Raw genomic sequence first — 11,897 nt, forward strand, 5'->3', positions numbered from 1 at the left:
TGCAAAGCGAATGATTGTTGTGAAATTTATGTACATCATTTAGTAAGCTTGATTGAACAAGTTTTAGAAAAACGTGATCGTGTGCATTGCCAAAGTATACAAACTTGATTTTTTTACGCTGGCTCATAACGTTAAATCTCTGAAAGCAGACAGAAAATCAGCCAGGTGGCCACACCGACTACTAGCTTACTTTGAGCATATATTGTGGGATCCGCTTTCTTCTCCATACAAATTGGTTGAATGTGTTTATATTAAAATATTTTACGTTGTTCTCAAAACGGGTTTGCCTCACTAAACTTGCTCTTGACTTTAGAATATAATGCATAAAAGAAGGTGTTGCAATTGCGCAATGACCAGTCAACAAGATTGCTAGGTGGGCCACGATGCAAAACTCGTTTGAGAGTAATCCCCAGTCTGTACATTCGTGGGACTATGACCTGATTTTAGAGAAGATCGGTAAAGTAATTACCATTTGTGACGATTACACTAGACTACATTTTTTACTGCGTTACCAGGTTATGGCAAAACGCAATGGCTACTCTTAATCATTAGTGGATTATTGACGATAACGTCTGTGGCTGCTCAACAATCCATGAGTATTATAGTAATCGCTTCGCAATGTGAATTTGAATCAACTCAAGCTGATAAAGGTCTGATGATGGCTGCCTGTGTTGCAGGTGAGTCGAATATAAATTAAAATTGCACACCTAAGAGAACATTTTTTTAAATCTACAGGACTATTTTTCTCCACCTATATATGGGGATACATCAGCGACGACATTGGGCGTCGAAAAGTTTTACTCTGCGGTGTTTTCGCCAGCAACATATTACAGTTCGTTCTTATGTTCGTTACAAACATTTGGACTTTTAACATAATTAACTTACTCGTTGGTATCAGGTAAGTGCAATTTTTTAATTAATAATATAAAATATAACTGAGAATGTCGGGGTGCCACACACACTGTTAATGACATCAAATGCTTGCATATCTGGAGACTTTATAGATTTAGGTTCGTCGATATTTACGATTTACACATATGTACGTATGTACATACATATGTATATGTATTTACATATGTACAAATTAAACTTGATGGTCGACGTTTACAAGCTAATTTGTGTCCTTATTTTCAAGTACAGTTCATTGTGTACATCATAGCTTGACTTCGGGTCCTGTTCATCTTCATAAATCTCCAGAAACGTGGCCTGGTGCCCGGACCACCTCATATTCTGAAAAGCTTTGATCTGAAGCCAACCTAAACACGACAATTAATTTACATAGTTTCAAAATATATTTTTCTTGGCCAATGTATTTTACAAATAGCATTGGAGGTGTCTCAGCCGCAATATATGCCTATTTAAGTGAATTCAATACGCCCAAACATCGAGCAGTGGCTATAAACTATTCAACAATGTTCGTCAGCGTGACTGCAATATATGTTCCAGGTAAGAACAAAAGCAATAATAACTAGGTTAGTTGATATTCTAATGTCTAATAAATAAACATATATTGTTTTAACTTCAGCAAACTAAAAGTACTTTCTGTAATTTGTTTTTGACCTTTAGTGACTGCTTGGATGGTGCTGTCGTCTAACTGGTCCCTCAGCATAGGAGATTTTGTTTTTCGGCCTTGGCGTTTAATTATGTTTATAAGCCTTCTACCCGGACTAATTGGGGGATTGCTACTATTACGCTATCCGGAAAGCCCGAAGCTTTTACTATCGCAAAATAAGATCGATGAGGCAATACAAGCTGTGGCGTGGATTTGTAAATTTAATCGAGGCAAATCTCTAAAGGACTTGCTAAGTTGTGACGAATTTATGCTAAAACCAGAAGCTGGATCTGTCGAGAACTCGATGGATAATAGCCACAGATTTATTTTATCAAAAATTGCACGTGCAACCGTTCCCCTCTTTTATAAGCCCCATGGATTCTACTTTGTAATTAGCAATTTGGCAGTGTTTGGGATGTTTTTCAGGTAAAGTGAAAATATAGTAATACAAATATCAAGCATCCATCTAGTCTTCATCAATTAATTGAAGATAAATATTAAAAAAACATCTTCGTTAATTCTTGAAAATGAATGGTACATGTCCTTTATTAGACGAATTTATTACGTATTGTATTTAATTACAGCTCAAATGGTATGCAGTTCTGGTTTCCAGAAATCGTAAATCGGTCATCTGCTTCTCTCAATGACACATCTACCGTTTGCCAAATATTAATGGAGTACGAAACAAAGGCAGAAAATTCAACACTGGTAAATACATAATTTTTCCCCAGGAAGTAATGGATAAGCTTTCTCTTAATCTTCATATTTTAGGCCTGCTCAGATCACATATCAAGCAAAACATACATAGACAATGTAATTGTTGGAGTCGCCTTTTTAATTGGATTTTCTATTCAAGGCACTCTAATTAACCCCTTAGGTCGGAAAAACGTTCTGATGGCTGCGCTCATTATTGCGACGTTTTCCGGTATCTGTCTTCATTTTTTTGGAAACCGAACGGCAGTACTTGTTTTATTTTGCCTTTATATACTTCTTCCGGGGCTTTCGATTTCCATCATGCTCGGTGCAATAGTTGATCTGGTTCCAACTCACCTAAGGTAACCCAATCTTGGATTTAATAATCCACACAGTATTTTGATCTATTTTAAACATTTTAGGGGAAAAGCTGTAAGCTTTTGCATGTCCTTGGGGCGACTTGGAATCATCGCAGCTACAAACTTAATGGGATTTATGTTACAGCCATACTGTAATACAACATTCGCAATCTGCAATTTTATTCTCTTTGGTAATTTATTTAATAATGACTAAGATTCAAATATTAACAAGTTATTTTTTTTAGTGTGTGTCGTACTTGTTTATATCATACCAATCCAGACGTCTACATAGTACCATTGTACCAACTGATTAAACTTACCTACTTATAATTATTACATTCTTATTACATACACACATACATTATGGAAATGTTACGTTTTGAAAAGTTGAAATACACTAAGAATTTTGTGACTAACATCTTCCTATATTGGAATTACTGAGTGTGTAGATGCGTGCTTGGTCTCCCTGTAGCCAAACTTCCCTTCACCTAGCCTCCCATTCTCTGCCAACAAGTTCCTCGATACACAAGGCTTCTCGAAGTTCGCAATAGCTTGATACCTCTCTCGCAATACGGATCGAAATCTCCACTCCCTCTCGGGTCGCTGGCGGTAGCCTCGGCACGAGTTCCCATAAGGAGCGCCCCGCTTTATAATGACCATAAATACTTATTGTCTGTGGAAGGATCTTGCCAAGAGATGCCTTGCCTTCCTAAGAATAGTACATTTAAAACAAACTAAAATTTGTTTATCTTTATTTAAATAGTTTTTGAAATCAAAATGACATTTATGTATGTAATTACTCAAAAACTATTCTTCTTCGTCATCTTCCTCGTCATAGCTCTCACCGCCTGAAGGAGCGACAGCCTCATCAATAGTAGCGCTCAATTCTATGGTTGGTTCCTGATCTTCTATCGGTGTGGTTGGTTCTTCAATAAGTGGTTCATTGGTTTCCCCCTCAACTTTTTGAATTGCTTGAAGCTCCAGAGCTGCGATTTCAGCTTCTTGGCGAGCTATTTCAGCCAGCTCTGCTGCCTGCCGAGCCAGATCACCCTCGCTTTCCTCTTCAGCTTGCTTTTCAATTTCTGCTAAGCGATTGAGTTCTTGCTCTCGAGAACGCTGCTCTTCCTCCAGCAGTGCTTCTTTGGCTAACCTCTCCTCCTCTGCCTTAAGTGCAGCTTCTTCAATCAAACGAGATTCTTCCGCAGCGGCTTCTTCTGCAGCTTGTTGAGCGGCTTCTTCCGCAGCCTTTTGGGCGGCCTCTTCCGCGGCCTTTTGGGCGGCCTCTTCCGCGGCCTTTTGGGCGGCTTCTTCCGCAGCCTTTTGGGCGGCCTCTTCCGCGGCCTTTTGGGCGGCTTCTTCTGCGGCCTTTTGGGCGGCTTCTTCCGCAGCCTTTTGAGCGGCTACTTCCGCAGCCTTTTGAGCGGCTACTTCTGCAGCCTGCTGCGCGGCTTCTTCCGCAGCTTTTTGGGCGGCTTCTGCCGCAGCTTTCTGGGCGGCTTCTTCCGCAGCCTTTTGAGCGGCTTCTTCAGCTTCTCTGGCTAAGCGAGCTTGTTTCTCGGCTTCGGCAGCTATACGTCTTTTTTCCTCTTTAAGAGTCCTAAAGTGCGAAATACATAATACATTTAATAATGCAAAATTATTTAAGTTATCACTTCTCACTTCTCTTCACGGCGTTTCTCTTCGCTTGCATTTTGAGCCCGTTTTTTCTCAACTTCCACTTCATCCAAGGCTTCTTCGTTTACTGTTAGCATGCGTTCTTGACGCAGACGCTGCTTCTCTTTCGACTCTACATCGACAGGATCCTCTAAGGGCCTAGGAGCAGAAAATTTTCTCGTTGGACGATTGGGATCCAAATCGGCATCTGCAAGCAAACATTTTCATTAATATTTTGATCAAAATTGATGGACAATTTAAACCTAAATTTATTTATTGATTAAAAATAAGTTTGAGCAAAAATGTGGATTACTCAATTATTTACAAAATAATGTATCACTAATACTTACTATTCCAAATGAATTGTATTGTTGCCTACGGACGAGGCACGGTAAAATTGCAGACAGAGTAGACGCCAATGATTTTAGGGTAATTGTATGGCGTTAATGATAACCAAAAACATCAGGATGTGTACAATTTAATCAAAATGGGATGAATGTGTTAAGCAAAAATGTTTATGGGTACGTTATGTATATGTATGTACATTTCAAAATACAAAATATTTTAGGTATCAAGGCGGGTTCTGTGATTCCCATTTATTCAGCCTTGCAATTTATGTGCATGAATGTGTGTATATGGATTCAAACTAAATATAAGGAAAGGTTCAGATAAACAGAGTCAGGAAACACAAATTCAACCAAATGCATTTTTTTTGTGTCAAGTCATAAATTGTATACAATTTGTAAGCTATTTGTTTTACAGAAGTAATTCGATTAGTTTTAGAGAAAGTATTTTGAGAAGGCAAAAACTTAATTGTGGAACACAAATTGTAGATGAAAGACCTTACGACTCATACACAGATAAACCCACAGCAACTGTAGGGTATTCATTATTGACAGCAGTACTATCTCATCTAACAGTCCCCCTCAGCTAAACTTACGTTTGGTTTTTTTTTATTTGTATGCTCTTAATTATTTAAAAAAGTTAAGTTTTCAATAAAAAATTGTATTAAGTTTATTTTCGTTTATTTTTATTTTTCTATATGGTGTATAGATTTGTTTATATTGGTTGAACTAGGCATGTGAGTTTGTATCTTTATTTAAATGGATTTTGGACTTTAACAAATCAAATGAATAGTAAAAATTCAATATTCAAATAGATCGAATGAAAAATGTTAGTGTCACAAATGATGCGATGACGTTGTTTATCAAGTTTGAATTACATTTGAATGTTCTCTAATCTGGCTTGTATAAATTAGTATGAGTAGTGAAAGCGCCGGGGTTTGTCAAGATCATTTGCACATCTTTTCTACCACGCAAAAGAAAGTCTTTTACATTTGTTTATATAAATAATAGAAGTGTATGTCCATACAAAAAATCAGGCATGTTATCATTTAGGCCTCAACTTCAACAGCTTCAACTGGAAAGAATCAATCAATCATAAAACATATAAAGTTAGTGAAATACAATGAACGTAACAAATCATAATGCAGCAATCAGATGAGTTTGTTAGGTACAAGTGGGCAAATGGGTTCCCCTACGCGTTTCATTTGTATCCCTGTACAAGGGATATTTCTGTTGTTTTATTTGTTGCAACGTACAGAAAGATGTAATTGGAACCCTTTAAAATAAATTTCCATATGATACACCGAATAAACTGATGATTCCATAGAGTCATGGCCTGACTGCCTGCCTGGGAAATTCTGCAGAATTAATGTATAGCCAAAAAAAAAGGTTTGGTAAGATAAGAAGAACTATTTTCCAAAACAATTACCAACCGTAGCAGTTGAAGTTCCAACATTATCTTGCAAACACTTTTTCCAATATTTATTTGTATTTAAAGCAAGTTGGAAAACGGATAAGGGACACAAATCCCATACAACTAAGCAGTTGAGGTTTTTAATAGTTAGGCCGAATTAAAATGATCCCGTTTAATGGCTTGACTAAGTCATCGAATACATTTCCAGACAATCAATAGTTTATTCTGAATTATGCTTGTGGTGTGTGTACCAACAATTATTTTCCCAAATTGATTTCTTTCGGCGCTAAACATAATTTTGTCGAGAACATATTTGATTTGGTGAACAATGATAATTTGCAGCAACATTGAATACATAAGTATACATATGTATAAGCAAGGTTGCTATATATACAGGTGTTATATTCAAGCGGCATGAAATATACTTTTAGTAGTACTTACCTTCCTTCTGAGAAGAAAGAGATTGCTTATTAGTCTTCCAAGTCGGATGTCTAAGGTACCAGGACAAGAGGTTAATATCATTTCGAACTTTCTCTGAATCGTACTGAATTGGCCTTCTAACATTATAGGCCTTGTCACCACAAATCCTTACTGATGCAAGATGACTTTTACCTTTTATTTTAAGTATTTAAATTATAAATAATAATAATACAATATCTAACCAACATTTTTTCAAGGTATGCAATATAAAGTCCATAAGTATCATAGGCAACAAAAACTTACCAACGTATTTTACCGCTGGCCTCGGATAGTGCGAAATATTATGCACTTCTTTGGCAATATGGCGCACAGGGTTTGTTACACGGGCCACATATGCGTCTAGGGCCATTTGGGATGTCGGCTCATAAGTGTAACTGCATACAATCAAGAAAAGAACTGTCTTAGTTTTACGACAAAATTGTTGTTACAAGCCTCTCAAGCCTTACAATATAATTGTATACTCCAGAAGTGGCTGCGAGACATTAGTGGGTCTGAGGTTATGCTTACCCAGTTACTGGAAATGGTGTACAACTGCGTGCCCGACGCACCACAGGAGTATGCAAGTCACGAATCAAAGATTGTGCCCGATGGCGAATCCGGCTTGTTTCCTCAGAAAATGTCTGGAATTTCAATTGATTATGTTCACATATTGAAACTAAAACAGGGTCAGCAACAGCACAGAACTAAACACAATCTCTTAAATTGGGGATGCACTGTGCAAAAACTTACGGTAAAAGGTTCGGTATTGAGGTAGTTAGTTAGGGCCCGTGCACCATATCCAGGAGGCAGCCTCTTCAAGTACGAAGGTACTGGTCGAACGGAAGATGAAGTTATCCTCACCGGTGAAACCGAGCGGGCGTACACCCGTGTAATTGTTGTAGGATTGTAGTGATACGATGGTGTATACGTTGTGTACGATGTTGGGATATATCTCGAAGTGTAAGATGAGAGAAGGGCTGGGCTGTGGTAGGTCGTTGGCGTGCTATAGGAGTACGTTGTTCTCTCCGGAGATGAAATAACACGAGTTGTTGTACGGACAACACGAACAGGCGATGGAGAGTGTATAATCCGGGACACCACCCTGGTGGGGGAGGTGACAACTCGGAATGGCGATGTAACCACACGGGCTCCAGTAACAATACGCCTAGGTATTGAGTAACTCGAGTAGATGGGGTAACTCGATTTATAGACCTATTTGGTGGTGGTTCAAAATTAAGGTAACATTTCATTTGAAACTAACATAAGCTTAATCAGAGAGCATACTTATGTATGTATGAAAATGTTAAATAGATATAGATGGTTAGATGATGATGAATAGTGAAAAATAAAACATAAATCCAGTATTATTTATCATCATTTCCCTTCGTAAGGAAAGCTAAAATCCTTTCTGAAACTTAATAGCGGCATTCAGGCACTGATCTTTATGGTTACTACAGCACCAAACATCGTTTCCGACTTCCTTCGATTCTACACTCAATCTCAATAAGCTTAATCTTATTATATTTGAATATAAACGAATATATATGTATTACAAAAAAAAAGTACTACTATTGGATGTATGAATACAAAGCTAAAGCCATACAAACATTCATACATACATATGTATGTACATATGTATCTTAGCAACAGAGATCTTACTTAAACGAGTCGGGGTCCAGTGACGATGACGTGATAGAGGTGATTAAGAAGTGTGATAAAAGTCAAGTAAAATGAAAAGTAAAACTATATAAACATGAATAAGATGCGGCTGATGCAAACATTTTTAAAGCAAGTACTTACACGAGTTACTTTCTGAATGGACGGATACTGCAAAAAATATACAAAACCATTTTGTTTATTGCATTAATTATAAATAGATGTTTTCTAGCAAGCTTTGGATCTTAAAGGTCCTGTCTGGCAAGTGAAAAACCTTCTGTGTCATCAAATCAAATATATATACACATTTTTTGTACAGCTACCTCTCAGGTTACTTGCCACTTTTGAGCTAACCTTAGTCACCATTTTCCGCACCTACAAAAGTATGAATATCGTATCTAACATTTTAATAGTAAAATAATGCTTTTTTTAACGAAGGGCATGTTTTTTTATTGTATCACAAATATGTTTTAGTTATGTGTTAAATGGGGAAAATACATAAACAGATTGTTGATCAGTAGTAATGGTTAGCACGAGTCCATAAATAAATGTACATCAAATTGTAAACAAGCACCAAAAAGTATCATTAACAGAGAGGGGTACATACTGGTGTACATACATACATAGTAAGACGGTTATGCTGATTTTTAGAGATAACAATTTTAGATAATGATGGATTAGTGTGTTCGCAACTGTGAAGAACTTGTCCATTATTGTAACATCAGCAGCTTAGACATGATAAGAGAAGTGGCGGTACTTGGTGCCACCGGGTAAGTTTCCAGAAGTGGTAGAGGAATAGCTGTAGCCGCCGGGTCCAGCCCCAGTCGTACTAGTCCGCTCTGTGCTATAGTTGTATGAACCGCCTGGACCGCTACGCGATGTATTCTCCACGGTAGACGAATAGGTTGAGCGCTCCGGTCTGGAGTATGGGTTGCTCGAGTCGTAACTGCTATTCTGAACAGTTGACTTCGCATTGTACGAGTAGTCCGATGAGGCGCGGGTGCGGTGCGAACCAGGTCTGTCCGTGCACAGGTCTAAGCGTGGAGTCTATAAATTCCGATTTGAATATTTTTAAATAAAAAATATTGGCAACACAAGCAATCATTATAAAAATGCTATAATTAATTTCTTTCCAGAACTTCTTATGTTTACCATATCCATATGCATGATATTAGAGATAAATTATGCAATAAGTTGGTAACTTCATTTGACAAGGGCAGAAGATACCCTTTCAGATACATCTTGAAGTTATGTCCACTTAAGAGAAATTGAAACATGTTCGAGCTAAGTAGTTTTAACAGAATTCTCTAGTTACATACGAGTATAAGTAATCATCAGTGTATAAGTGCTTGTGATGTACAATAGTATAATTATAAGACGTTGGATACATGTGTTTTGTAATGATTAGTCGGTTAATACAAGGACAAGTTCATATTAGACTATTCTACAGGTCCTCTCGTTATTTAATGAAAAGTATCTATTTTTTGTTTAGTCTACGATGTCGTTCGGAAATGATACTTTTTCGTTGTTTATTAGTAATAGTACTTAGTGCACATTGCGCCCGACTTTTCATTTCGATACGTTTCCCTTCGCACCGGAAGACTCTCCGAGGCAGCTCGGTGCAAGCGTGGCAGTTGACTGTCCAGACTATCGCGAGAGGTGCGGGCAGCCGTATTTCCGCCGGCTTCAACGGTATCGATATGTTGTCGCACCATGCTCAAAATCCGAGTACGATTCTTATCGCGGGCAGACACATATGGCTCAATGGGCTCGTAGGCAATTTTGTAATTTGGCTTTATGGCAGCTTTATTGATTGGGTCAAGTATGAATCTCTTTCGCTGCTCATGTTCTGCTCTTCGCACTCCGAAAGCTGTCACCGGATCGGAGATGAGTGAAGGTCGAGGCACAAATGGAACTTTCTCCCAGTCAATTGGTGTTCTGTTTGTTCTCTGTAATTCCCAAAATTCCACAAATCGTTTATAATTTCTAAGACAGCCAAGCCAAGGTTAGAGTGCACATGGAATATTTGACGGTATTCCGCAGGTAATGACAAAAACATCTTATCAATAAGGCCCATAAATGTGCAATTTACATGCCTGTTGTGGGTGATATTAATATATTTACAGGAAGGCGTAAATGACTGAACACGCAGTCAAGTATTATCCAAGATGGTAGATTGTGTCTTGCTGTGGCAGTTAAGAATGTTCAGTAGGATGTAATTATTATGTGTTCGGTGCAGCATTTAAATGGGTAAAATAACAAACATGTACACACATTTACGAATATATATTTACATATATAGGACATACCTACAAATAATTCAGTATTTTGTCAAGGATTTCATATCCATTAGCACTCGTGAGTAATTAAACTCGTACATACCTAGGTATATGTACATACGAATATCTATATAAATATGCACACAGGTACATACTCGTATGACTAATGTGTGGTTTTCTGCAGACATGTAAATTATGAACAGTTTATTGCTACTGTTTGATTTCTGGCTCCTCCAATGGTTTTGGCTTATATATATGTATATTGTGGAAATCAGAAAGATATTTTTAGGTCTAACGAAACCCGAAATGCGCGCGCATCTAGTATTACACATACGAATGGCAAAAAATAAGGCGGCTGCGAACAAAAACAATCGAGAGAATTTTGTTTGTATATGTTGATTCATCAAATATTTGTGTGTGTTTGGAATTCCACTTGCCTATTTTCTGCACATTAGCAGGCACAATAATAAATTCTTGGCCTCCAAATTCGTAAAATGTGTTTGCACGTTATATATAAAACATGAGCAAGCTACGGATCACGAAAAAAATGCATAGATACATACTTAGGTACATATTTTCATACACTTTTTTGTTTTAATGGTTAATATATACAGAGTCCTCTTAATTCATTATAGAAATGTAATAAAATGTTCTTGGGAACCCATTTTATTACTCTTGAAATCGAGTTTTAAGAAAAATAGTAGAATATTTTTTAAGCACATATAAGTATAGCATATAGTACATATTTACAAGCCACCTTGTCATTATATAGTTTAATAAACTAGGACAAGGTAAAAAATTAGTAAAACTGGAACAGGAGTGTACCTTGACTAAATTGGTAGATACGATATTCATAATTGTGCGACACTTGGAAGTGGCGACTGATTTTTAATTCAAACGTGTTTCAATTTCTTAAGTAAAAAAGCTTCTAAACAGAAAACATAGACTACAATAAGTGGGACACAAGCGTTTCAAAAATTATTTTTTCACATATTCGGGTGTGTAGCTGGATGTATTATAACTTGTCAAACTTATCCGCAGCGTTTTTCAAAATATTTGTTAGCAAAACTAACATTTAGATGATACGCATTGAATTTAAAATCTTACGCACAGATTAATTTTGCAGTTTTATTTTAATAGGAACTACACACCCGAATGTTAAGTAATCTTTTTCTTTGTTTATATCGTATGGCTTACCGTAACGGCGTAAGAAGTTGTCACCGGACGAGAGGAATAAGTTCTGCGAGTTGTAAATCCACTTTCGTAAACCATTTTGTTTTTTTTTTATTAAAATTGTATTGTTAAATAGATTGTTCGTTATCTTTAGTTCGAATTTATCGTCGTTTCGTCTTGTTCACTTGACGCCCGCTCGAGTAGATCTGACCGAAAATTTCATGAATCAGTTGCTTATAATTTTTCGTTTTCAAAAATCTTTGTAGCCTTCAATATTTTTCTCACTCTATATCTCTTTTTCTATTTATCTCATGG

General features: G+C 37.1%; 2 protein-coding genes across 6 annotated transcripts; one reads left to right on the forward strand and one right to left on the reverse strand.

The window, feature by feature from the left end:
* Nucleotides 1–338: 338 nt before the first annotated feature.
* Nucleotides 339–3,018, forward strand: LOC117899197 (synaptic vesicle glycoprotein 2B-like). Its single transcript, XM_034809069.1, has 9 exons — nt 339–456; nt 516–677; nt 736–898; nt 1,325–1,446; nt 1,567–1,978; nt 2,137–2,260; nt 2,324–2,607; nt 2,668–2,795; nt 2,850–3,018. Exons 1-9 carry the CDS (start codon nt 384–386, stop codon nt 2,894–2,896), a joined length of 1,515 nt encoding a protein of 504 aa, XP_034664960.1. The 5' UTR covers nt 339–383; the 3' UTR covers nt 2,897–3,018.
* Nucleotides 3,019–3,339: 321 nt separating this feature from the next.
* Nucleotides 3,340–11,806, reverse strand: LOC117899196 (protein anoxia up-regulated). Of its 5 annotated transcripts, XM_034809065.1 has the most exons (9): nt 11,607–11,805; nt 8,275–8,301; nt 7,225–7,686; nt 7,003–7,115; nt 6,739–6,869; nt 6,457–6,627; nt 4,264–4,465; nt 4,033–4,201; nt 3,340–3,801 (listed from the first exon to the last, which is right to left on the reverse strand). In XM_034809065.1, exons 1-9 carry the CDS (start codon nt 11,679–11,681, stop codon nt 3,412–3,414), a joined length of 1,740 nt encoding a protein of 579 aa, XP_034664956.1. In that variant the 5' UTR covers nt 11,682–11,805; the 3' UTR covers nt 3,340–3,411. The 5 variants fall into 5 exon arrangements, with proteins under 5 accessions (XP_034664956.1, XP_034664954.1, XP_034664957.1 ...); XM_034809063.1 differs by lacking the exon at nt 6,457–6,627 and having other exon boundaries at nt 3,340–4,201; nt 11,607–11,806; XM_034809066.1 differs by lacking the exons at nt 3,340–3,801; nt 4,033–4,201; nt 4,264–4,465 and adding an exon at nt 5,597–5,676 and having other exon boundaries at nt 11,607–11,803.
* Between the last annotated feature and the right edge of the window lie 91 nt (nt 11,807–11,897).

Source organism: Drosophila subobscura, chromosome O, assembly GCF_008121235.1.
Source record: "Drosophila subobscura isolate 14011-0131.10 chromosome O, UCBerk_Dsub_1.0, whole genome shotgun sequence".
NCBI classification, from domain to species: Eukaryota; Metazoa; Arthropoda; class Insecta; order Diptera; family Drosophilidae; genus Drosophila; species Drosophila subobscura.

Excerpts from the sequence above, each read along its gene's own strand:
- LOC117899197 (XM_034809069.1), top strand. The coding sequence starts at position 384 with ATGCAAAACTCGTTTGAGAGTAATCCCCAGTCTGTACATTCGTGGGAC. Across the intron at positions 457-515 it reads CCTGATTTTAGAGAAGATCG|GTTATGGCAAAACGCAATGG; the intron begins GTAAAGTAATTA and ends CTGCGTTACCAG. Across the intron at positions 2,796-2,849 it reads CTGCAATTTTATTCTCTTTG|TGTGTGTCGTACTTGTTTAT; the intron begins GTAATTTATTTA and ends TATTTTTTTTAG.
- LOC117899196 (XM_034809063.1), bottom strand. The coding sequence starts at position 11,681 with ATGGTTTACGAAAGTGGATTTACAACTCGCAGAACTTATTCCTCTCGT. Across the intron at positions 8,302-11,606 it reads CAACTTCTTACGCCGTTACG|TATCCGTCCATTCAGAAAGT; the intron begins GTAAGCCATACG and ends TATTTTTTGCAG. Across the intron at positions 4,202-4,263 it reads GAGAAACGCCGTGAAGAGAA|GACTCTTAAAGAGGAAAAAA; the intron begins GTGAGAAGTGAT and ends TTCGCACTTTAG.